The sequence below is a fragment of the Ranitomeya imitator genome, chromosome 8 (assembly GCF_032444005.1).
Source record: "Ranitomeya imitator isolate aRanImi1 chromosome 8, aRanImi1.pri, whole genome shotgun sequence".
NCBI lineage: Eukaryota > Metazoa > Chordata > Amphibia > Anura > Dendrobatidae > Ranitomeya > Ranitomeya imitator.
Window position 1 is genome coordinate 49554470 of NC_091289.1, and position 26841 is coordinate 49581310.

General features: G+C 46.2%; 1 protein-coding gene across 4 annotated transcripts in view; it reads left to right on the top strand.

Annotated features, from left to right (window-relative positions):
- Positions 1-275: 275 nt before the first annotated feature.
- LOC138647690 (protein shisa-4-like) overlaps positions 276-26841 on the top strand; it is a 29712-nt gene continuing 3146 nt past the window's right edge. The window contains exons 1-4 of one of the 4 annotated variants that reach the window (XM_069736889.1): positions 276-428; positions 15278-15440; positions 15835-15956; positions 23790-23930. In XM_069736889.1, the coding sequence (XP_069592990.1) occupies positions 371-428; positions 15278-15440; positions 15835-15956; positions 23790-23930 (484 nt within the window). In that variant the 5' untranslated portion in view covers positions 276-370. Of the gene's footprint in view, positions 429-15277; positions 15441-15834; positions 15957-23789; positions 23973-26841 lie in introns of all 4 variants that reach the window. The other 3 variants (XM_069736888.1, XM_069736891.1, XM_069736892.1) reach the window with 3 other exon arrangements.

Here is a 26841-nt window from a genome sequence, read left to right on the forward strand (position 1 = left end):
GCCGCTTGAAAAATGGAAAAATCTCATTTTTTTTTCGGTTTCACAGCTTCTGAAGCCTGACGCACTGCTGTCTATATATTTATTATTCTTAGCATTTTTTTTAGCAACGTTTGGTTGTTTCCTAGGCGTTTGTTATTATTTTATTTTATTTTTTTTACATTTATTTTTGCCAGCACCCTTCCATTTTCCATTGACTACGTAGCTAACAACATAGCATGCAAACAGTTAATAGTCAGATCCCCCTCCTCCCATCCATCCTTCTCCTCCCTGTGCCTCAGCTCACTGTAGGAGGGGCACAGCAAGCAGGAAGGTTTGCAGAAAGCAGCACAGGCCACCAAGAAGGTCAGGATTTCTGCAAAAAGCGTCCATCATGCAAACAGAAGGGGTCCTGCTGGTGGCTGCCCTGTGCCTGGTGGGCACCCCGCTAGGTGGGTATCAGTGCCAGGCTGGACAGACTCCATCGCTCATTGTAAGTTTTATCCATATCATGTGGCGGGAAAGCATGGCTGAGGGGGCAAAGGATAGGAGTCATTGCAAAAGTGCAAAATAATGGCGTCCACATCACTTTGCACTGACTGGTGGGGGATGATCGACTGCGTATACAGTGACCGTAAGGCCACGTTCACACTAGCAGTATTTGGTCAGTATTTTACCTCAGTATTTGTAAGCAAAAACCAGGAGTGGGTGATAAATACAGAAGTGGTGACACGATTCTATTATAGGTTTCCTCTTCTGGTTTTGGCTTACAAATACTGATATAAAATACTGACCAAATACTGATCGTGTGAACGAGGCCTAATACTGACAGTATAGTTAGTGCCTGTCCTGTAGAGAAGGTCTGCAATAAACTCCTAGTATATTATGGCCGCTAAGGCCCCTTTGTTCCTGGACACTTGTGATTGTATTTGTAAGACATGCTTATGGATGGTTTCACACGTTACAGTTTCAGAAAAATGCTGTTTGTCTTTTTGGCTGTTTTTCCTGTTGCTTTCTTGTGGCAAACAGATGTTGGCTTGAAAGCAACAGAACAATGTTAAGGCCTCTTTCACACTTCAGTCTTTTAGTTTCAGTCAAAATCTGTCGTTTTGTAAAGGAAAAAAAAAAAAAAAACGGATCCAGCGAATTTGCCCGCTGGATTTGTCTTTTTCTCATAGACTTAGGCTACTTTCACACTAGCGTTATTTGGCGTACGTCGCAATGCGTCGGTTTTGGAGAAAAAACCCATCCTGCAAATGTGCCTGCAGGATGCGTTTTTTTTCTCCATAGACTTGCATTAGGCTGGGTTCACATTGCGTTAGTGGGTGTCCGCTAACGGAATCCGTTACATGTCGAAATTGGCGCAATTAACGCTATGTAACGGATCCGTTAGCGCACCCATTGACCGCAATGTGCTAACGGATCGCTAACACATCGCTAGCGTATGCCATTTTTGGCATGCGTCAGCGATGTGCCGTTATTTTCGGACGGACCTCGAACGCTGCTTGCAACGTTCAGGGTCCGTTCTTCGCTAGCGCAGATCGGGTATCTGCGCTAGTGGGATTCCCAAACGCAATCCCGTTTTGGACATTGCGTTTGCGCAAACTACTAAACGGATTGCACTAACGCAATGTGAACCTAGCCTTAGCGACGCATTGCGACGTATAGCCACACGTCGCATCTGCTGTGCAACGGATGCATCGTGTTTTGGCGGACCCTCGGCACAAAAAAAGTTACATGTAACGTTTTTTTGTGCGCCGAGTCTGCCATTTTCGACCGCGCATACGTTGCCAAAACCCCGCCCCCTCCTCCCCAGACATTACAATGTTAATTTCTTTCACAACGTGCGTCGGGCCGATGCATGGCGACGGCCCCGTACCGACGCTAGTGTGAAAGTAGCCTTATATTAGCAACGGATAGCCTCGCGTTTTACCTGTCGTGCACTGGATCCGTCAGAATTTGTTTATCCGTTGTCTGGAGAAACCGTACAAAAAATGTTTTTTGTCTGCGTCAGAAAATCGGACAGCGACGGATCCAGCGGCGTCTGCCGTTGGCTAGAATGGAAGCCTATGGACGCAGGATCCGTCGCTGTCCGTCAAATGACTGAGCATGCTCCAAATGTGTAATGATGTTGATGGCAGAGCAAAGTACTGCAGTGCGCAGGCTTCGGGAAAGGTCAGAGAGGCCAAGCGCCTGCGCACTGCAGTACTTTGCTCTGCCATCAACAGGGCAGACAAACTGCGCCGGAGCCGTAGCGTGAAGACAAGAAGAGGATGTCATCCTAAGAAGATGGGAGGCGCCGGACCGAACCGCGACGCCGATCGGACCGGACAGCCACTGGATGAGTATAATCTAACCTCTTTTTCCCATCTTTCAGGATACATTGGGGGCTTATCTATAGCATTACAGAATGCTGTAGATAAGCCCCTGATGCCGGTGGGCTTAGCTCACCCTCGATTTTGGGGGTGACAGGTTCCCTTTAAGGCTATGTGCACACGTTCAGGATTTTTCGCGATAAAACCGCGAAAACGCATACATTAAGCATCCTATTATTAGAATGCAATCTGCAATTTTTGTGCACATGTTGTGTTTTTTTTTTTTTTCGCAGCGGAATAGCATTCCGGGAAAAAATGCAGCATGTTCATTACTTGTGCAGAATCGCGGGGATTCCGCACACATAGGAATGCATTGATCCGCTTACTTTCCGCATGTGGCTATGCCCACCATGCGGGAAGTAAGCGGATCATGTGTGGTTGGTACCCAGGGTGGAGGAGAGGAGACTCTCCTCCAGGCCCTGGGAACCATATAATTGTTAAAAAAAATAAAATAAATAAATAAACCGTGATGCTTCTGTTCCCAGTGATTACGTGCGGTCTCGCGAGCATTATTGGGAACGCAAGCATCGCGAGGAGCGGGAAGACTGCCGGGGACGCCGGAAGATGAGAATATCACGATTTATTAATTTGTTTATTATTTTTAACATTAGATCTTTATATTATTGATGCTGCATAGGCAGCATCAATAGTAAAAAGTTGGTCACACTTGTCAAACACTGTTTGACCAGTGTGTGACCAACCAATCAGTTTTCCAAGCGATGCTACAGATCGCTTGGAAAACGCTAGCATTCTGCAAACTAATTACGCTTGTAAAACGCTAGTGTTTAGCGGGAAAACGCATACCAATTCTGCATGCGTTTTACTCACGGCACAGTTGCGGAATTGCCGCGGAAATTTCCGTGGCAATTCCGGACGTGTGCACGTAGCCTAAGAGGTGGATCTTAATGAATCGGGAGCATCGGATGAGTGACGTACGTCGCTCCACAAATCTTACTCCAGTAACTGGAGTAAGATTTGTGCAATAGCGAATCCCGCTGCTTATTTTGAATGAGCTGAGCGGCAGTTACCAAAACTTTTTTACTTTCAAATCTTTTTATGCCAGAATTCCAATGTGTATGGCATGTTCCCATAGACTTTCTTATAGGGAAGGGGGGAAGAACCTATAAAAAAATGCATTAGATTCATGGCATTATTTATAAGACAAAAAACCTGCTAAATAGCAAAGTATGAAAGAAGCTTTAGGCAATATTCGCATGTAGCGTAATTTGCGTTTTTTTTCCCCACTGAGTTATTTCCCAAAATTCTGCTTCGTTTAATAGTTCAAGAGAAGTCATGAACATTCCTGCCCACTGTGTATCTAAAGACGCTGCTTAACTTGTGCGTTTTTTGTTTTGTATTTTGTGCATTTGTTCTCTATAGGCTTCTATGGGAAACTGAAAAAAGTAGGTTAAAAAAACCTTAATTATGTATTTCTGTGCAGAATCCCAGTGTTTACATAGTACTAAACCCCCCCCCCCCAAAAAAAAAAAAAAGTGGCATCAAATCTGCACCAAAAATGCACAAATGGAGCAAATTGCTACTGTGTATTTTTGTGCGGACGCCTCCTGGGCTTTCACATGGGAGCATGGCCTTGGGGAAGCGACAACACGTCCGTGTTGCGCCTATGTGTTCTATGTGTGTTTTTCAGATACAGCATGTACCAATTATGTTCTAACAATTACTATAAGCCCCAGGACCATGAGTGCTGACACTGGAATGGTATATATATATGTGTTTGTTTTTTTTCTCTGATCGCCCATGACGGCACCACGGAGAGAGGGGATCCGCCCACCAAGGACAGGAAACCTACGGATAAAAAGGCGGTACCACTCTCCTGCATCAGTTGGTTTCCTGTCCTTGATGGGAGACCTACGGACTTACCAGTTCGTCGTTGGATCCGGGGCCAACCAGTCCGATTCAGGCAGCTGGGGTCCCTCTGCCTCGGCTAGGGTGGTGACCCGAAGCGCCACCGCTGGGAGCCAGTGGGCCGACAGGGTGTGCGGGGGAGGTGACAAGGAGTTCGCGGTCACCTCCCCAGGTAAGATGCAGCAGCGGCAACATCCAGGGGGGTCCCTCTGTGGTTGCGGGAGGTGCAGCACGACCCTCCCTAAATCAAGCGTCAGTCTGCACACTGCATCGCCATCAGGCGTGCAGGTATTGTGCTACTGGGGCTGCATAGGACCGGGGGTGCCGGTCAGCAGCGCATATCTGCTTCCGGGCGCTGCTTTGCGCAGGCCCGGTATCCAGCTGGGTCTCGCGAGGTCTGCAGAGCGCCGGTATGCGCAGGCGCCGGCGGTGCTTCCGGCCGGGCGCTTGGTGCGCTCTGCGCAGGCGCCGGCGTGGCTCCAGCCGGGCGCTTGGTGTACACTGCGTGGGCGCCGGCGGGGCTTCTGGCCGGGGCGCGCTCTGCGCAGGCGCCGGCGTGGCTCCAGCCGGGCGCTTGGTGTGCATTGCGCAGGCGCCGGGGGTGCTTCTGAAGCCGCCGGTATGTTTCGGCGGGGCGCTTGATGCGCACTGCGCAGGCGCCGGCGGGTCTTCCGGTCGGATGGCGCGGATTACCGCTAGAGCGTGTTTTTTGAGTCGGATTACTGCGCAGGCGCCGACCGCTCCTCATATGATCAGTCGCTACTGCGCAGGTGCAGGGAAGCGGCGGGAGGGTTCAAATAGTAGAACCCTCATCCTCTTGGTGGCTCTGCAGTAATAGGCAGGAGCTTCAAGGGGAATAGGAGCGACAACTCAGCCGAGTTCAAGGCACGCAGACCAGCAGCAGTATGAGTGACCCAGCATCACCTCCGCCCGAATCACCTCCACCTGCAGTATCGCCACAGCAGCAGCAGCAGCAAAAAAGGCGGCAGCAGAAAGTGCACCAGGACACCAGCAAAGAACGCCAAAGGTCTCAACACAGTAAGGAGTCCAGTACGGCGTCGGGGAGAAAGCCAGAGGCAGAGAACCCCCAATCGGTATTTATGGGTCCTGGAGGTGGTAAGTGGATCTTCGTGAATGTCAGAGACAGTAAGATTGTTATTTGTCTCTTTTTAGGGGAGGAAAAGCGTAGCTAAAACTAAACACAAAAGTTGCGCCATCTGTAGAGAGGACCTTCCACCTACATGTGATAAAAGACTATGCAATACTTGCATTCAACAAACTGTGTCTGAAAACCTTCCAGGGTTTGCTTCAGATCTTAAGAGCCTAATTAAAGAACAAGTAGAGGACACTTTTAGGTCACTAAAAAGTGGAAAAAAAAGGAGAAAGACCAGGCATAGGTCTCCATCTCCAGCCTCAAAATCCGAAAGTGGTAGTGAGAGTTCAGCGTCCTCCGTCTCCTCCGACTCATCCTCATCATCTACTTCTTCCTCGGGGGGACATAACTGTTTCCCACTAGAGGATACTGATGGCCTCATAAAGGCAGTAAGAAGCACCATGGGGTTGGTAGACTCCCATCCTAAAAAAACAGTACAAGACATTATGTTTGGAGGCCTAGAACAGAAAAAGAGGAGAGCTTTTCCGCTTAACGAAGCAATTGCAGCCCTAATTAAGAAGGAATGGAAAAAGCCCATGAGGAAGACTCTCTTAACTCCAAAAAGGAAATATCCCTTCGAGGAAGAATCGTGCTCCTTTTGGGAGAAGGCCCCGAAATTAGACGTGGCAATTGCTAAAGCCTCAAAGAAATTCGCCCTCCCGTTTGAGGACATGGGGGTTCTGAAGGACCCAATGGACAAAAAGGCAGATGCATTTCTCAAGGGCTCTTGGGAGGCAGCGGGAGGAGGCCTGAAGCCGGCAGTTGCAGCTGCATGCACTTCGCGCTCCCTGATGATCTGGCTGAACCAGCTAGAGGGTCAGTTAAAGGGGAAAACTTCCCGAGACTCAATTCTGGATACATTACCCGTAATGAGGGGGGCTGCGGCCTTCCTAGCCGATGCCTCGGCCGACTCCATCAGGCTATCCGCCAGAGCAGCAGTGTTTGCTAATGCGGCCAGGCGCGCCCTCTGGCTTAAGAATTGGCCAGGCGACCTACAAACGAAAACGAAACTCTGTACCATCCCCTGTGAAGGGGAGTTTCTGTTTGGGTCGACTCTAGACGACATCTTAGAGAAAGCCGGGGACAAGAAAAAGTCCTTCCCCTCTCTGGGTCTCCCCTCTTATCGGAAGCCCTTTCGGAACAAGAGGTTTTTCCGTAAGAACCCAGGGAAAGGCCAGGGGAAGTGGGACGATAAGAAAAATAAAAATAAAGGATTTATCTTCAATAAAAACCTCAATGACAGCAAGAAACCTCCACAATGAAGGTTCACCCCAGGTGGGAGGGAGATTATCTCTCTTTCTCCCAGCCTGGAAAAAGATCACCTCCAGTCATTGGATCCTAAACATCATAGAATCAGGACTGAGGTTAACATTCAAGAGGTACCCTCGTCCCTCCTTCAAGGTAACATCTACCAGATCCTCAGCAGAAGAACAGTTAACTCTAGAAAACGAGATTGTGGGGTTAGTAAAAAAAAGGAGTACTCCTAGAAGTTCCCCCTCAAGAAAGAGGGCAAGGGTACTATTCCCCTCTATTCCTGAGGAAAAAACCAGATGGTTCCTTCAGGACCATTATCAATCTGAAGAATCTAAACAATTACTTAGAGGTTCAAGCATTCAAAATGGAAACGATAAAGTCATCAATCAAAATGCTGTTTCCTCAGTGTTTCATGGTGGTCCTGGACTTGAAGGACGCATATTATCACGTCCCAATACACAAGGATCACCAGAGATTCCTCAGAATGGCAATCCACATCAAGGGAGTCCTAAGACACTTCCAGTTTACAGCTCTTCCATTCGGCCTAGCAATAGCCCCGAGGGTTTTTACAAAGCTGGTCGCGGAGGTAATGGCTCACCTCAGGGAAGAAAACACCCTGATCGTTCCATATCTGGACGATTTCCTGGTGATAGGCTCCTCCCAGCAACATTGCAAGAATCAGCTAGATTTAGTGATTCAATCTCTAAAAAACCTGGGCTGGCTAATAAACCTAGAGAAATCCAAACTGGTGCCTTCTCAGGTTCAGGAGTACCTAGGTCTCACTCTAGACTCCAGAAAAATGGAATGCCGGCTCCCAGAGGGCAAATTACAAAAGATAAAAAGCTTAGCATCAAGAGTACAATCTCTCCCCTCTATAACTCTCCGACAGGGCATGTCACTGTTAGGCTCTATGACCTCTTGCATCCCGGCAGTCCAGTGGGCCCAACTACATTCCAGGGATCTCCAATGGCAGCTACTGTCCGAGCAAATCCGCCTAGGAGAGCATTTAGACGGGCGGTTAACATTGTCTCCTCGCACCAATCTCTCTCTAACTTGGTGGACATTGCAGGAAAATCTTTCCCAGGGAGTTCCATGGGTAATCCCGATATCAAAGGTCCTAACAACGGACGCAAGCCCCTCAGGGTGGGGGGCTCATCTGGGCGACCTTGTAGCTCAGGGCATTTGGTCCCCGTCCCTTGCAAACAATTCCTCCAATATGAAGGAACTCCTGGCAGTAAAATTTGCCCTTCAGGAATTCCTGGGGGTCCTTCAATCTCACCATGTGAGGGTGATGTCGGACAATCAGGTGGTAGTATCGTATATAAACCATCAGGGGGGTACCCGTTCCAAAAGTCTAATGGAAGTGGCCAACTCGATACTTCAGATAGCCGAAAACAACCTTCTATCCCTGACAAGTCTACACATAAAAGGGATAGACAATTACAAGGCAGACTTCCTCAGTCGTTCCAGCCTAAAACAGGGAGAATGGGAACTAAATCCAGGCATATTTACCCAGATCACTCAGAAATGGGGGGTTCCCAAAATAGATCTCTTCGCGAGCCATTTAAACAAAAAAGTAGCCGCCTTTTGCTCTCTATCTCCCATGGGGAACCCAGTAGCCCTGGATGCTTTCCTGATTTCTTGGGGTCACCATCTGGTCTATGCCTTTCCTCCTCTCATTTTGATTCCAGCAGTGCTGAGGAAGATTCGGGAGGACGGGGCGTTGGTCATATTAATTGCCCCGTTCTGGCCGAAGAGACCTTGGTTCTCATGGATGAGAAAGATGTCGATATCCGACCCTTGGGTATTGCCAGACCTACAGGATCTGTTGTCACAGGGCCCAATCTATCATCCGCGGGTCAAGAACTTACACTTGACAGCCTGGCTCTTGAGAGGAAAATATTAGAAAGCAGAGGGTTCTCTTCAGGGTTAATTTCAACTCTGTTGAAAAGTAGGAAGCCGGTTACAACAAAACAGTACGGCAAAATATGGAAAAAGTTCCTGTCCGTTTCAGGCGCTAAAATAGGGAAAGAAATTCCTATTAATGCCATTTTAGAGTTCTTGCAAAACGGGTTGGAAATGGGGTTAGCCACCAGTACCCTAAAAGTCCATGTGGCAGCATTAGGTGCTCTATTTAATTTTGACTTGGCTTCAAATAGGTGGGTCTCTAGATTCATTAGGGCGGCAGGAAGATCTAGGCCTCTGCCAGTAAAAGTGGTTCCTCAGTGGGACTTAAATTTGGTCCTTAAAGCCCTGACTAGTCCTCCATTTGAACCATTACATGAATCTACAATAAAAACGCTATCCCTCAAGACAGCTCTTTTAGTCGCCCTTACTTCTGCCCGTAGGGTCAGCGACTTGCAGGCCCTTTCAGCCAGGCCTCCTCACACACAATTTCTAGAGGATAGGGTTGTTTTAAAAACAGACCCAGCATATCTCCCGAAAGTGGCTTCAAAATTTCACAGGTCTCAAGAGATATCTCTTCCCTCCTTCTGTCCCAATCCTAAAAATAAGGAGGAACAAAATCTACATACACTAGATGTAAGGAGATGTCTCTTACATTACCTAGAAGTCACTAGAGAGAGTAGGGAGGATTCCTCTCTGTTTGTGTGTTTCCAGGGTCCCCGGAAGGGGAAAAAAGCATCTAAAGCCACCATAGCAAGATGGATCACGGACGCCATCAGCCTAGCATACTCAGCAAGTGGGATGCCCGTTCCCGGGGAGGTTAAAGCTCACTCAACAAGGGCAGTAGCAACTTCCTGGGCGGAGAAGGCCGGAGCTTCCATAGACCAGATATGTAGAGCTGCTACCTGGTCCTCACCATCCACATTCTATAGGCACTATAGATTGGACCTAATCTCCTCTTCAGACCTTACTTTTGGTAAAAGGGTTCTGGAGGCAGTGGTCCCTCCCTGAATGTACTATCTATGTAATTCTCTCCGTGGTGCCGTCATGGGCGATCAGAGAAAAATATAGTTCTTACCGATAACGGTATTTCTCTGAGCCCATGACGGCACCCGTACATTCCCTCCCTTCACTTATGGGTGCACACATGGAATAGTGCCATAGTCTATTATAATTTAAAGTCACGCGGTATCTTGTTATGCTAAACAGTTAAAATTTTTACAAATGTCTTAGTAGTCTCCCATCATTATCTATGTAAACAACTGATGCAGGAGAGTGGTACCGCCTTTTTATCCGTAGGTTTCCTGTCCTTGGTGGGCGGATCCCCTCTCTCCGTGGTGCCGTCATGGGCTCAGAGAAATACCGTTATCGGTAAGAACTATATTTTTTTGTTTTTAAATAAAGGGAGCACTCTAAAATACCACATCCTAGATATCTCTGAATAAAATATTCCATTTGCAAATTTTTATTCATTGCATAGTAGAATGTGTTCAGAACAATACAACATAGCAATTATCAATGTAAATCAAAATGAATATCCCGTGGAGGTCTGGATTTTGAATGATAGTCAAAATCAAAGTGGAAAATCAAGTTACAGGCTGATCCAACTTCAGTGGAAATTCTCATGACAAGGAAAAGATGCTCAGTATTGTGTGTGTGTGTGTGTGTGTGTGTGTGTGGTCTCTACGTGCCTGTATGACCTCCCTACTGTACAACGCCTGGGCATGCTCCTGATGAGGCGGCGGATGGTCTCCTGAGGGATCTCCTCCTAGACAGTCTGTGGTGCAACGTGACGTTGGTGGATGGAGCGAGACATGCTGTCCCAGATGTGTGCAGTCGGGTTCAGGTCTGGGGAACGGGCGGGCCAGTCCATAGCTTAATGCCTTCATCTTGCAGGAACTGCTGACACAATCCAGCCACATAAAGTCTGGCATTGTCCTGCATTAGGAGGAACCCAGGGCCAACCGCACCAGCATATGGTCTCACAAGGGGTCTGAGGATCTCATCTCGGTACCTAATGGCAGTCGGGCTACCTCTGGCGAGCACATGGAGGGCTCTGCGGCCCTCCAAAGAAATACCACCCCACAGCATTACTGACCCACTGCCAAACTGGTCATGCTGAAGGATGTTGTAGGCAGCAGATCGCTCTCCACTGCATCTCCAGACTCTGTCACCTCTGTCACGTGCTCAGTGTGAACCTGCTTTCATCTGTGAAGAGCACAGGGCGCCGGGTGGCAAATTTGCTTATCCTGGTTTTCTGTGGCAAATGCCAAGTGTCCTGCACTGTGTTGGGCTGTGAGCACAACTCCATCTGTGGATGTCGGGCCCTCAGACCATCCTCGTGGAGTCGGTTTCTAACCATTTGTGCAGACACATGCACATTTGTGGCCTGCTGGAGGTCATTTTGCAGGGCTCTGGCAGTGCTCCTCCTGTTCCTCCTTGTACAAAGGCAGAGGTATTGGTCCTACTGCTGGGTTGTTGCCCTCCTATGGCCCCCTTTACATCTCCTGGTGTACTGGCCTGTCTCCTGGTATCGCCTCCAGCCTCTGGTCACTACGCTGACAGACACAGCAAACCTTCTTGCCACAGCTCACATTGATGTGCCATCCTGGATGAGCTGCACTACCTGAGCCTCTTGTGTGGGTTGTAGAGTCCGTCTCATGCTATCACGAGTGTGAAAGCACAACCAACATTTAAAAGTGACCAAAACATCAGCTAGAAAGCATTGGTACTGAGATGTGGTCTGTGGTCCCCACCTGCAGAACCACTCCTTTGAGTGTGCCTTGATAATTGCTAGTAATATCCATCTGTTGTCTATTCCATTTGCACAACAGCATGTGAATTGATTGTCAAACAGTGTTGCTTTACTTGGCGTTATATTCTGTTGTTTAAGTGTTTGCTTTATTTTTTTGAGGAGTGTATAATATATATATATATATATATATATATATATATATATATATATATATATATATATATATATATATATATATATATATATATATATATATATCTATCAAATATTTAGATCAAGAAGTGGTTGTCCAAGTAGTGGACACTCCCTCTAAATCCCACCCTGGAGTGGCTCCAAACCCACCTGGAAATATCCCAATTTAGGGCTCATTCAGACCTTCCGTTTTTTTTTGCTTTTTTTGCATGTGTGATATCAGTGTATTTCACACATGGCATTCGTGCCTGTAATAATGAATGGGACTGTTCACATGTCCTTGATTTTTTTTTTTTTTTTTTTTTTTTTTACGACTGATCGATTCGTGCAAAATCTCGTAGACCTGCCTGATATTGATCCGAGTGTGGGTTCAAAATAGGCAATGCAAGTCTATGGGTCTGTGAAAAATTTTGACGGCACTATGTTAGGCCAGTCTCACACGTCCAGATAATTCCGGTACCGGAAAAAATCGGTACCGGAAGTGCCCACTGGGTACCACACGTACCAGCATCTGGTGCTGAAGCCGCGATTCATATCTTCCCTGCAGCAGCGTTTGCTGTAGAGAAGATATGAATAATTGTGTTTAAAATAAAGATCTATGTGGAACCACTCGGGATTTTCTGGGCGTATATCTATAAAATTGCCAGCAAATTCAGTACAGTTGTCAAGTAAGTTTGTACTCCTGGAATATATAGGTCATCATTTATGAAGACTGATGTTTCAGCAACAAGTCTAAACCTATTTTTGTTGTAGCGAATTGCACCAATTTTTATTTAAAAGCCACCTGTCTCTAAAAAAAAAAAAAATAAAAACAAAAAAAAATTTGCAATTTGGATTGAAGATTAAACCTATGGCTCCTATGAGCAGGTGTGAATTTGTGCTGGCTTTGGCTTGGTGTTCGTCCCCACGTTGAGGTTCTCCATGCGGCTGAATCCACGACCACTTGTGGTGGACAGCGTTTTTCATCGGTTGCAACGTTTCCCAACTTTTCACGTCTCTCAACAACTTACTGGCAAATTGAAGGTTCGCAGCTTTTCATAGCTAAGAAAATTCACTATAATTTATGCCAGAAACTGGTATACGGTAAATTTTTTTCCCAAATGTACACTACCCTTTGTTCTACGCCGATTTTACTGTTTGCCTTGTGGGTGTCAATAGATGCACCAAATTTATTAGGTTTTTGCCTCAGAATAAATTCGGTGCACCTACAGTATCTTATTAAAACTGGTGTCTGTGAGTATCAGTCTTTAGTCTTTATGAATATGACCTGGAAAATCAACGTGTTCATACAAGTGCAAATATATGGTTACATTTATTGGGAATCCATTTTATTCTCACAGGGCAGAAACGGCGAATATTTGAGGATGACTCATATTTTATCTTGGCCTTCAGCATGTTTTCTGTAGGACACCACTGCAATTTAATTTGCACTTCAAAATTACTCCTTGTCTGAACTCATTGTTATGGCAAAATAAAAAGTAAAGTGTGAGATCTGTAAATATTCATCCATGCTGAATCGTGACTGATAAATATAAAGTTTAAGGGGTTTTCTCTTCATTTTGTAAAATTACAAAGTATTTGTAAAAACAAGTAATTTTACAATTTCTCTTAGCAAAAATCCTTTCGGTTTTTTCAAGAATGGAGGGATTTTTACTGCTTCAAAGGAGTCAACTATTCGGACAACCCCTTTTCAATCCATACGTTCCTACTTTTAAAATCACACTCAATGTTGACTGTCTTTCCACAGTGTTAATGCTTTCTCTCCTGGCGATAAGTGTGAAGTCACAAGACACCCTGCGGCTAATCAGTCTGCTTCACTCTCCCCTCCTTCGGACGTAACGGATACATCCGGAGGAAGACAGTAGCAGTGTCTCTAAGTAAGCAATTTGTCCGAAAACGGAGAGAAAGAATTGGCGCTGATTGGCTGCAGGGTTCGCATGATGTCACACTGTTATACGATCAGGAGAGATGGCATCGACACCGCCGGAATTGCGCCAACACCGGAAATGAGTGTTTATTTTAAAAGGTATGGCTTGAGTAGGGGGTTGTCCGAGTAGTGGACAACCCCCTTTTATGTACAGTTTGTTAGCTAGGTTGTCGGCTATTTCTGCAGTCTATTAAGAGGTTGTCGGTTTCCTATTTAAAGAGCGTGCTCGTGAAAGCTTTGTGTTAGAGCTTGTAAGCGCTGCTCTGAAGCTGGTAGATTGCTGCATGGAGGAGTGCATAGTTCAGACTTCTGCTGCTGTCCTGTACTTCAGAAGCCTACCATCCCACCAGAAACTGGAAGCCTGGAGGCAGGGAAGCGGTGCGCTCCTGAAATTAGAGGCCAGGATTAACCCTTTGAAGTAGATGGATTGCCAAAAAATTACATAATGAAAATTAGGCTTTTATTCTAAACAACTTCTTTTTTTAATAGGATTACGTTTTTTATTTTCTGCAGCTCCCTAAGGCTACTTTCACACTAGCATTGTTTGGTGTACGTCGCAATGCGTCATTTTGGAGAACAAACGCATCCTGCAAATGTGCCCGCAGGATGCGTTTTTTTCTCCATAGACTTGCATTAGCGACGCATTGCGAAGTATGGCCACACGTCGCGTCCGTTGTGCGACGGATGTGTCGTGTTTTTGGAACTCCTCCTCCCCGGACATTACAATGGGGCAGCGGATGTGTTGAAAAACTGCATCCGCTGCCCTCATTTCTGTCACAACGTGCGTCCGTACGTCGGGCTGACGCATGGCGACGGCCCCATACCGACGCTAGTGTGAAAGTAGTGCTGTCTAAACTGAGAGTGAGCAGAGGGTGAAGACCTAAAAAATAATAGTGAAATGGCTACTAATACCGAGCGGTGTCTGTGTGTATTGTGTTGCTGTCTTCTCATTCCCTGATCACTGGGGAAGTGATCTGTGTGGCATCACTATGATAATGGAGGGGGAGAGGGATCTTGTTGGCGTATATTTGCCAATAATCACAATTTTGCAGGGGAAATTATGCAAATTGAACTTCCAACGGGTATGATTTAAGTCAAACTCATGCCTAAAGGTGGATACATTGTAGAGGCAATGAAATATTAGCTCTTGCATTCTCGGTTGCAGCCCAGTTTCAGTACTATAGTGTTCTATTGCTTAAAGGGCTGTTCTCATGTCCATTGGATAGCGGACAATTGCTTGGGGGGGTCCGACTGCCTTGCTGTTCTGAAGAGCCTTGGATCATGCGCACCACCGCTCTCTTCGTTCTTAAAGGGAGCAGATAACCTGCAACTTCACATATAGCCTACAACTACATGTGTACCCTCACATGTTACCTGTACCCCCACAGCTACAGCCTACAACCCCACCCTCACTTATAGCATGCAACCCCACATTCACCCTCCCAAATAGCCTGCAACCCCATATGCACCTCCCACATATACCTTCCAAAATATAAATACGGTATAACTCTGAAATGGCTTTTGTGCAGCAATGACTCAAATTTGCGAAGATCAATAAGACCCATGGTGAGTAATCTAATATGAGTGGACCTCTCCGGTATCTGTCTTCTGACCTTCATTGATATGATCCAATATGTAATGTTGTTTGAAGGGTTGGAGGCACAGATGTTTCCCTTTCGTCTGCTCACATCTGTTATATGGCAGGATTCTCTAAATTTAGAAAATGGAGAAGTAAAACATTTTCTTCTGTCCTACGCAGCGCACCCGCTGTAAATTGGAGAAATAAAAGTAATATGTGGGCTCTCGGTAACCACAAATGCTGCCCGTTGATGTAATACTTGTGAAGCTTTATGTAATTCTTGTATATTTTCTAGTGTTCGGTGATGACTGCGCGCCTTACGTGGGATCTGACTTTACGCTCCATCGAGGGCAGACTTGTGTCCTTTCATTCTGCGCCGGATCCTGCACAAACCGATACTGCAACATTCTACCGGGCACCCAACTGGACCAGTCCCAATTCATGTGCATTTTGAACAAGTAATTTACATTCTTTTGCAATCAAGACTTATGGTCTTCTAATATTATTTTACTCTTATAGCGCCATTAATTCCAGAACACTATACTGACATCATTCATCATCATTGTCCCCATTGGGGCTCACAATCTAAATTCCTTATTGGTATTTTTTTTAGTGTGTTTCTTCCATACTTGTGTTTTGTTTTTTTGTTTAATTTCATGAATAATTCATCTAATGGGTTTAATACCTTTTTTATATAGTTATTAAAAATGAGAATTTTAATTGAATATGACAAAGCATGTATAATGATTGTATATAAATAAACTGAGAATTGAATAGGGTAGAGCATATATACCGGTAATTGTATTTAAATGAACTAGGCTTTTATTTTATTTTTTTCCCCTTTTTCAATAGCCTTTACTTTGTGGTTGGATGTGGCATCGTACTCTTCTTCATTCTTGTTGCCGGCGTTATCGCTTGTTGCTGTAAATCTCTCTGCATGTGCTTTGGACTCTGCTGTCCTCGGCGCTCACAGCGTAAGTAAATCTAATCTGAATGTAGAGCTTGGACTTAAGACACAACTTAGAGAAAATGTATGTAATGGAAAACCAAAAAAATACCAACATATGCTCTGGCTCATAAATGCAATGCATAAGCGCACATTCACACTGTGGCCATGTAAGACAGAACTGAAGGTTAAAAAAAATGAGCAAATCCTCTGTAGTAAATGAATACTACATGTAAATAACATTGGGGTAGTCGGTTAACACTACTGTGATCAAAAAAGCGTAAAAGCCATCTCACCGCGACAAGGTGTACCAAACTCTTGTAGTTCACCTTCCTATGTGTCAGCGGACATACAAATAGATGAGGGCCGAGCAGGATCTGGGTCCCCACTGTCTATGGAAAGCTATATAAACAAAATGGACAGCTCGACTTTTTTTTATTATTGTTTTAAGGCATATATAATCATACCAGTATATTCAATGGTAAAACAGTCCTGACATATTTCTGATTTTATGAAACACGTGATTTTGTCATTACTAGTTTTAGTGGCACATAGACACATGAGAGGCATTTTATAGAACTGCGCTATTACGGATCTGATAAATGAAGGGTTCCTTTAAGAAAGGTGTTTTTTTTTGTGGTGTATTTATTTTTAGCATGCCATGTATAGGTTACTACTTGACAGACGCAATCCCATTGATAGGGAACCTTTCAACTATGCTATGTCTTGCTGCCTAAAACCACAGAATTCAGGAACTAAAGACAAACAACTTCTTCATTGAGCACTAAAGCTTTAAAGGGAAGGTACCGCGTTTGTAGATCATTAATTAATCAATGTAATGTAGCATAACATGCTGTTATAACCCAGATTTGAATGCATGTAAAACAGATTTCGTGTGATATATGAGTAGAAAGAATGCACTGGGGGCTGACATCGTGGTTTTGCAGCAGTAGCAGGGCACTATCAGTGTCAGATTACGGCACCCCATGGACATAGGAGATAATAGACCGGCTCGGACCCCATCTGTAACATTGCAGCAGCATTAGCAGTGAGCTGGGCACGCCTCTGTGGGCTGCACAACTCACTGCTGTAGGTGTGACTAGCTGCCATTTTATTAGAGCCCTGTGCTATCTGCCGAGCTCCACTTACTCTCTATCACAGGAGAGAAGAAGCCCTCACTGCTCCTCTGTACTCCAGGCACTGCACGTTCTGGGCAGACATCCTCTGCTCCTCACACTCTGCCCTGTGTGCTTCTCCTGCTCTGTCTCCGCCTCCCCACTTGCACAGAGTCCCAGTGATCTCGGTAAACTGCACTCTCCCCCTGTGTCACTCTCCCTCTCTGTGCGGCGTGGGGGGGGTCTCTGTGCGGCGTGGGGGGTCTGTGCGGCGTGGGGGTCTCTGTGCGGCGTGGGGGGATCTCTGGGCGGCGTGGGGGGATCTCTGGGCGGCGTGGGGGGGGTCTCTGCGGCGTCGGGGGGGTCTCTGTGCAGCGTGGGGGGGTCTCTGTGCGGCGTGGGGGGATCTCTGGGCGGCGTGGGGGGATCTCTGGGCGGCGTGGGGGATCTCTGGGCAGCGTGGGGGGGGTCTCTGGGCGGCGTGGGGGGTCTGTGCGGCGTGGGGGTCTCTGTGCGGCGTGGGGGGATCTCTGGGCGGCGTGGGGGATCTCTGGGCGGCGTGGGGGGATCTCTGGGCGGCGTGGGGGATCTCTGGGCGGCGTGGGGGATCTCTGGGCGGCGTGGGGGGATCTCTGGGCGGCGTGGGGGATCTCTGGGCGGCGTGGGGGATCTCTGGGCGGCGTGGGGGGTCTGTGCGGCGTGGGGGTCTCTGTGCGGCGTGGGGGGATCTCTGGGCGGCGTGGGGGGATCTCTGGGCGGCGTGGGGGGATCTCTGGGCGGCGTGGGGGGGGTCTCTGCGGCGTCGGGGGGGTCTCTGTGCGGCGTGGGGGGGTCTCTGTGCGGCGTGGGGGGATCTCTGGGCGGCGTGGGGGGATCTCTGGGCGGCGTGGGGGATCTCTGGGCGGCGTGAGGGGGTCTCTGGGCGGCGTGAGGGGGTCTCTGTGCGGCGTCGGGGACCTCTGAGCGGCGTGGGGAGGTCTCTGCGGCGTCAGGGGGTCTCTGCGGCGTGGTGAGGTCTCTGTGCGGCGTGGGGGGGTCTCTGCGGCGTCGGGGGGGATCTCTGTGCGGCGTCGGGGGATCTCTGCGGTGTGGGGAGGTCTCTGTGCGGCGTGGGGGGGTCTCTGTGCGGCATCGGGGGGTCTCTGTGCGGCGTGGGGAGGTCTCTGCGGCGTCGGGAGGTCTCTGTGCGGCGTGGGGAGGTCTCTGTGCGGCGTGGGGGGTCTGTGCGGCGTGGGGGGGTCTCTGTGCGGCGGGGGGGGGTCTCTGTGCGGCGTGGGGGGGTCTCTGCAGCGTGGGGGGGTCTCTATGCGTGTATGCAAGCATCGTCCGATGGGACTACAAGTCCCATCAGACGATTCCTGCTATAATGACAGTGATTGACACATTAGCCAATTATGGGACAGTAATAGTCCCATCATCCGGCTAATGTGTTGAATGAAAAAAAAAAAATACTCCATACATACATGCCACATACATGCCACATACATGCCACATACATGCCACATACATGCCACATACATGCCACATACATGCCACATACATGCCACATACATGCCACATACATGCCACATACATGCCACATACATGCCACATACATGCCACATACATGCCACATACATGCCACATACATGCCACATACATGCCACATACATGCCACATACATGCCACATACATGCCACATACATGCCACATACATGCAACATACAATACATTCATACATACATATAGACATACAGTACATTAAACATAGATTTCATACTCGCCATTACTTGTCACTTTGTTCCCCGAAGCCAGTGTCATCTGTAAAAAAAATATTAAAAAAACAAACAACCAATATACTCCCTGTCCGCAGAAATCCACGAGTGTCCCACGATGATCTCCCGTGGAGAGCAGCAGCATCAGATAATGCGACTGCTCTCTAGGGGCTCCAGGAACACAATGACAGCAGGAAGGTATCCTTCCACCACTGTATTCCTCCGCCGCTGTAAAAAAAAAAGTCCCTAGTCTCACTTTATGCCATTGCTGTATGAGAAATTTTCCCAGGCAGCAATTGCCATAAAGTGAGACCTTGTCCTAAGGTGACCTCTCAGTGATGCACTGGAGGAGCCATTGTCTCCTGTCAGTGTCACTGTCTATAGAGCAGTGACATCACCCGATGTCACTGTTCTATAGGGGAGATCGTCGTGGGACACTCGATATTAATTGGACTACTGCGGATAGGTAGTATATGGTTTATTATTTTACGTTTTTTGCAGGCGCTGAAGTATGGTAAGTATGGTGAAATGAAGAATATTAAAATACTTTTTACCTAATGTGTGCGTGTTTTTTTTAACCCTTTCTTACTATTGGATTAATAACGGATAGGCGTCTTATTGACGCCTCTCCGTTATTAACCCGGCTTAATGTCACCTTACAATAGCAAGGTGAAATTAACCCTTCATTACCCCATATCCCACCGCTACACGGGAGTGGGAAGAGAGGGGCTAAGTGCCGGAATTGCGCCATTTCTGGGGCGGCTGCGGACTGGTATTTGTAGCCTGGGGGGGCAATATCCATGGCCCCTCTCTAGGCTATGAATATCAGCCTGCAGCTGTCTGCGTAGCCTTTCTGGCTATAAAATATAGGGGGACCCCACGCAATTTTTTTTTTTGGGGTCCCCTTATTTTAATAGCCAGTAAAGGCTATACAGACAGCTGCGGGCTGATATTCATAGCAGGCTACAGATATTGGCCCCCGGCCGTCGGCTTTCCCCCTCTGGCGCAGAAAATTGCACGGGCGCCCACGCGGTTTTTTTTGGTTTTTTTAAATTCAACCCTCACAAAGGCCTCTTTCACACTTGCGTCGGTACGAGTCCGTCGCTATGCGTCGGGCCGACGTACCGACGCACGTTGTGAAATTTGTGCCCGACGTGGGCAGCGGATGCAGTTTTTCAACACATCCACTGCCCATTCTGAAGTCTAGAAGGAGGGGGCGGAGTTTTGGCAGCGCTGTAGAAAATGGCGGACGCGCTGGACAAAAAAAGGTCACTTGAACGTTTTTTCGTGCCGACGGTCCGCCAAAACACGACAGATCCGTTGCACGACGGACGCGACCACGCGACGTGTGGCCATCCGTCACGATCTGTCGCTAATACAAGTTTATGGGGAAAAAACGCATCCTGCGAGCACATTTGCAGAATCCGTTTTTTTCCGCCAGATCCGTTTTTCCCGCCGGATCCGGTTTTTCCCGCCGGATCCGGTTTTTCCCGCCGGATCCGGTTTTTCCCACAATTTCCTTTTTTTTCTGCCAGATCAGTTTTTTTTTTTTCCATCGGATCCTTTTTTTTCCCGCCTGATCTGTTTTTTCCCGCCTGATCTGTTTTTTCCCGCCTGATCTGTTTTTTCCCGCCGGATCTGTTTTTTCCCGCCGGATCTGTTTTTTCCCGCCGGATCCGTTTTTTTCCACAATTTCCTTTTTTTTCTGCCAGATCAGTTTTTTTTTTTCCATCGGATCCTTTTTTTTCCCGCCTGATCTGTTTTTACCCGCCGGATCCGTTTTTTTCCACAATTTCCTTTTTTTTCTGCCAGATCAGTTTTTTTTTTCCATCGGATCCTTTTTTTCCGCCTTATCCGTTTTTTTTCTGCCTTATCCGTTTTTTTCCCACAAGTTCCTTTTTTTTCTGCCAGATCAGTTTTTTCCGCCGGATCCGTTTTTTCACGCCAGATCCGTTTTTTTCCACAATTTACTTTTTTTTTCTGCCAGATCAGTTTTTTTCCGCCGGATCCGTTATTTTCTCATTGAGTTGTATTAGCGCCGGATAGCCACACGTTTCATCCGTTTTTTTGCAGGATCCGTCAAAACAGCTGTTTCCGCCGGACGGAAAACACATACAGAGGAACGGTTGAATCGCGATCTCACCTGCCGCTATTGTGGGCACATGTCAGTCATGTTTTTTTCTATTGACAGATTGGGCGATTCTGAACGCGGCGATACTAAATATGTGTAGGTTTGATTTTTTTATTGTTTTATTTTTGATGGGGCAAAAGGGGGGTGATTTAAACTTTAATTTTTTTTTTTTTTTTCATATTTTTAAAAACTTTTTTTTTTACATTTGCCATGCATCAATAGCCTCCATGGGAAACTAGAAGCTGGCATAGCCTGATCGGCTCTGCTACATAGCAGCGATCATCAGATTGCTGCTCCGTAGCTGAATTACAGGCTTGCTATGAGTGCCGACCACAGGGAGGCGATCACAGCGGGCCGGCATCAGTAGCTATAGAGGTCTCAAGGACCTCTATGGTGAACATCCTGACGCATCGCCAACCCCTGATCATGTGACGGGGGTGGACGATACGCCCATTTCTGGCCGCGCGGCTGGAAGCGGTAGTTAAATGCCGCTGTCAGCATTTGACAGCGGCATTTAACAGGTTAATAGCGGCGGGTGAATTGCGATTTCACCTGCCGCTATTGCGCGCACATGTCAGCTGTACAAAACAGCCGACATGTCGTGACTTTGATGTGGGCTCAGCGCCGGAGCCCACATCAAAGGAGGAGACACGACATGTGCAGAACATGTTGCGTTTTTTACTGCGATGCGTTTTTCCCCCAGAAAAAAAACGCAACATAGGCACAAAAATTGCGGAATGAGTTATAAATGATGGGATGCATATGTATGCATTTTTAAATTGTTTTTATCACATTTTTATAGCGAACAAACGCAAAAAAATGCGAAAAATCCTGAACGTGTGCACACAGCCTCAAGGTGTATCTCCCCATCACACTCCATATGTCTCACTCATCATACTTCACGTCTCTTTCTCTCCCATCAGTCACTCTTAGGCCGGGGACACACACAACGTATAAAAAAGGTCCGTTTTTTGATGGACGAGAATCGCACAAATGTTACCAAAACAGTGATCCGTGTGCAGTGCGAGGATGCGATTTTCTCGCATCCCATGATCCGTTTGGCATCCGTGTGACATCCGTATGGTGAGATTTTCTCACACACTTGCAAAATGAGCAAATAATGGCTGAGCCTTTCCTGTCACCTGCCCAATGCCTGAGAATTTCTCGCACGTCACACTGATGGTCCGTGTGCTGTGCGATTTTTTTTTTTTTTTTTTTTTTTTTTTTTTTTTTTTTCCCCTCACCCCCATAGACTTTCATTGGCGATTCTCGGCCGAGATACGCTGAGAATTGCAGCATGCTGCGATTTCACTCGGATCCTGAATACGGCCGAGAGAATATCGGATGATGGGAGCTGCCCCATAGATTAACATTGGGACGAGTGCTATGCGATTTTTTTTTTTTTATCGCATTGCACTCGTCCGTATTACGGTCTAGTGTGACCCCGGCCTTAGCCATACAATGCATCTCTCCCCTCCCTCCATAATGCCTGGCTATTCACTGCAGAGCTGGAGCTCCCAGACAGCTCCCAATGCTGCTCCATTCACACCACATGTCTTCACTCTTCTTGGGTCCAGATGCTGCTGAGCCCACTGTGTTCTGCTCCTCTGTAAACACGCTGTGCCTCTGATGCAGTAACTGCTGGTGACAGCAGGTCACAGGGCAGTCACACACAAAATGGCGCTGCCCTGTGATGCTGCTCTTCATTCTTACTGTTGGGGCAGTAACTGCTGACATCACCATTTCCCTCTCCTTTTGGGTGGTCTAATATCCCTGGGGCAGAGCTGCTAAATCTTACTATAGCTGCTTGAGGTCTAAAACGGAAAATGCTCCCCCTAGTGGTAAATATGTATATTTGTAGAAAAATATATAATATTTTTCATATAGAAATGTTTGCAAACAGTGCAAACATTGCATTAATACATTTTAATTACTATTTTAAGCTTAATTTCACTAAAAAACAAAATACGAGAAAACTGGTGGCACCTTCCCTTTAAGAGGGTTTCCCGGGTTCAGAAAACCTCTGTCCTTAGGGGTTACTTGTCCTCCCTAGGTCCGACGCTGAGTCTCTGCCACTGACTGCAGCACTGATGCTACATTTGCAGCGCTGTCGATAACAAACACCGGGAGAAACTCGGAGCTGGACCTTGTGAGGATGATATAAAGCATAAGAGATTTGGATTTTCTGAAGCATAAGTGTCGGGCTCTCATAGATTTGTCCACAGGGTGGCTTCCTCAGTTTCTCCTTCCACAGCTTGGCTTGATTGATAATCTCCCCTTTTTCAGATATCTGTTTTTCATGTGCGAACGCTATTCGTATGTCTCCTACTATAGTGAATGGGGTTGTTCACATGTCCGTGATTTTCCACGTACCTAGTGGTCTGTGCAAAATCACGTAGACCTGTCAGATTTTGATCCGAGTGTCGAATAGGAAATGGCAATGTAAGTCTATGGATCTGTGAAATTAATCGGACCGCTCTCGGATGTCCGTTTGTGGTCTGATTTTCAGAGACTGTTATATATGAGAAGAATCGGGAATATTTGGTTTTTTTCCTTTTGACGTACGAGAAAAACGGATGAAACTGACCAAAATTTGCTGATGAAACTGTCAGTTTTTCTCATATATGGAATACCGCATGTGTGAATGAGCCTTTCTTGCACATAGTTAAGCTCAGTGGACTCTTGTCTGGTGCTCCGACGCTTAGAGATTTTGGTAATTAGAGCCTGTCAGTATTTTTTGATTCCCGTACATTCGGCATTATTAAACAGCCGTCAGGTTCATTACGTAATGAAACCTTAGTTTTGTCATTTTATTAATTTTTTTTTTTTTTTTTTTATAATTATTTCCCTTGACTTTTCAGCAGTTCATGTGACTAACATGACGGTCACTAATGTTCGCCAGCAGCCCATGGTACAAATGCCATTTTCCACACCGGCTACAGGATACATGCCGGTGGCAAACCAGTCTATGTATGCTGGACAGGGTCCACCACCATATCCAGGTGAGCCAAGTGGCTATGCCAGCTATCCGACTAAATAAGGTGGTAAGTAGGCTTTTTAGTCAGTATGCAGTATTTCCAAGCATGGCCAAAGATAACCTTCCCTATTTGTCGTGATTGTGTCGGCTTCTCTTATTTGCATGCTGTATGTCCATATTTTGCAGCCACAAGCATGATAATGGAAAAACGTCCACATTCAGGCCTATGTTAACAATCTTAGTTTTCCTTGACGTTTGGACAGCTGGAAACAACTTCTGAATGTGCTCATGAATTTGTCCCATCTCCTTGCCCATGTAGTCCCCCTAGGGAACTCATGGAAATGCTAATAAATAAGGATACATCACACAAGCTTCCCATATTAAATGCCATTTATAGGGTGTGCATCTTCAGTGTGATTCTCTAGGGTGAGCAACTATTTTATATACCTTACCTTGTATAATTAAAGGGAACCTGTCACCTGAATTTGGCGGGACCGGTTTTCGGGTGTTTGATTCACCCTTTCCTTACCCGCTGGCTGCAATATTGGATTGAAGTTCATTCTCTGTCCTCCAAGATTGCCTTGTGCAGGCGTGTACTATGGAGGACAGAGAATGAACTTCAATCCAATATTGCGGCCAGCATGCAGCCAGCGGGTAAGGAAAGGGTGAATCAAACACCCGAAAACTCTGCCCATATGACGGAAAACCGGTCCCGCCAAATTCAGGTGACAGGTTCCATTTAAAGGGAACCTATCAGCAGGTTATTGTTATGTCATCTGAGAATAGTATGATGTAGGGGCAGCGGCCCTGATTCCAGCGATGTGTCACTTACTAGGCTGGGTTTTGCTGTTTTAATAAAATCAGTGTTTTATCAGCAGATTATTGCTACTGGACTAGATGTCTGGTGCTTACTGGTCCAGCCACGCCCACACCAGCTTTCTGTGAACACTGTGCATTGACAGCTGCTAAGCAGTGGTGTGGGTGGGAATATAAAGGGCTCGGCATTCAGAGCTCTGCTAGATCTGCAGCAGAGAAAATCGTGATCCTATCACAACTGCTTTATGTGATACATTGCTGGAATCAGGGTCTCTGCTCCTACATCATGCTGCTATCAGATTACATAGCAAATACCTGCTGACAAATTCCATTTTAATATAAGAAAAATTGGCTCAGTGAAAATAAAGATGATTGTCGGACTCTTATGCATGGGCTCTGCCTTGGTTCGGCACATACTACAGCAAATAACACAGGGCGTGCATCATTGGGTGAAACAAAAACGCTTTATTCTGTGAGGGCATGTGCACAGGCGTCTTTTTCTGGCAGATTCCACTTCCACACCTGAGAAAGTGCTCAATAGAAATGAAAAATAATGTACATAGGCACTGCAATGTCAAAACGACTTGCTGTGCACATGTTCTGTCGTTTCTAACATCTTTTACCTGCTTCGGCCTTCAAAATCTGTGATGGGTCCATTTTTCAGGCATCACTATTTGATATATAAAATGTATAAGAAAAAAGAGAAGGACTTCAGAAAAAACACTCTTTGTCTTCTACTTCAAAGACTATGGGAGTACCACCTTGTCTAAAAGATGCCTTGTGCGCGTGGCCTTAAAGGAGTTTTCCCAACGACAAAGTTACATTTTAATTAATAGATCTTGGAATAATAATAATTTCCTCAATTGGATGTGTTCAAATAAAATGTTCCTGTGCCGAGATAATCTTATAAATGAGCCCCTGCTGTGTACTGTGTAATGGCCGTGTCTGACCGTACAGGAACATGGTCTGATCATACCACAGCTCCTGGGCAGGGAGAAGCAAAAGTATACAGTCATTACAGCACGGGATCGCAAATATATATATTTTTTTTTTAATAAAACACTGTCTGTTTTTAAAATAATGTGTTATCTCACCGAAAGAGTCAGCTGTGGTCCCCTGCCTTAATGTCTGTATACTCTTTTGCATCCTGCCCGGGAGCTGTGGTACGATCAGTCCATGTCCCTGTACAGTAAGACACGGCCATTACACAGTACACAGCAGGGGCACATGTATAAGATTATCTTGGCACAGGAACATTTTTTTTTTTAATACATCCAATTGTGGAAGTTGTTCCAAAATCTATTGATTAATATCAATTTCAATATTACGGTAACTTTGTTCGTGGGAAAACCCCTTTAAGTTCTGAACGTTAACCAGATGATGCCCTGTATACCGCTGTGTTTGTTTTTTTTCTTGTTTTGTATCTCATGCTGTGATGTTCATTCCATCCAAATAATAGGGATCATACAGGGAGGGATTTTACCCACAGGTCAGTTTAAGGTTAAGTTCCCACAAGTAGTTTTCTTTTTGATCTTGCATATTTTCTGCAGCATTACTGCACCAATTGGCTAAATTCTGTTGTTTTTTTTTCTTAAATTGTGTGTTTGAGTGCAATTTTTATTTTCTTACATGCGGTTTTTGTCGGCTTTTGGTATGTTATGCTTTTACATAAAACTGCTTTGTTTGGGACACTTTCTATTACTTTGTTTTTATAAAACCTTATTGATAGTCATGTGCAGATTACATAGGTTTTTACTGTTTTTTTTTTTTTTTCCTTTTACCTGTGGATTTTCCTCATCTCATAGAAGTCCTGAAAATCCACAAATAGAATGCATATTTATCTCAAGAGAAATTGACAGGTTGCAGGTTTCAAACGCATACCGCAGGTCAATTTAGCTGCGTTTAAAAAAAGCACAGTGGGCATGAAATCTCTATAAACCCATCTACTTTGCTGGAACTGTAATACTCTGTTTTTATTTTGTTTTTGTTTGTTTTTTTTGCAAAATATGCGGCAGCAAAAACTCATAGTGGGAACTTAGCCTAACACATCCAACATTCATGGTCCAAGTATGGTCCTGTGCCAGGCCTCGCGGTCCTGTGTCGGGCCTCGCGGTCCTGTG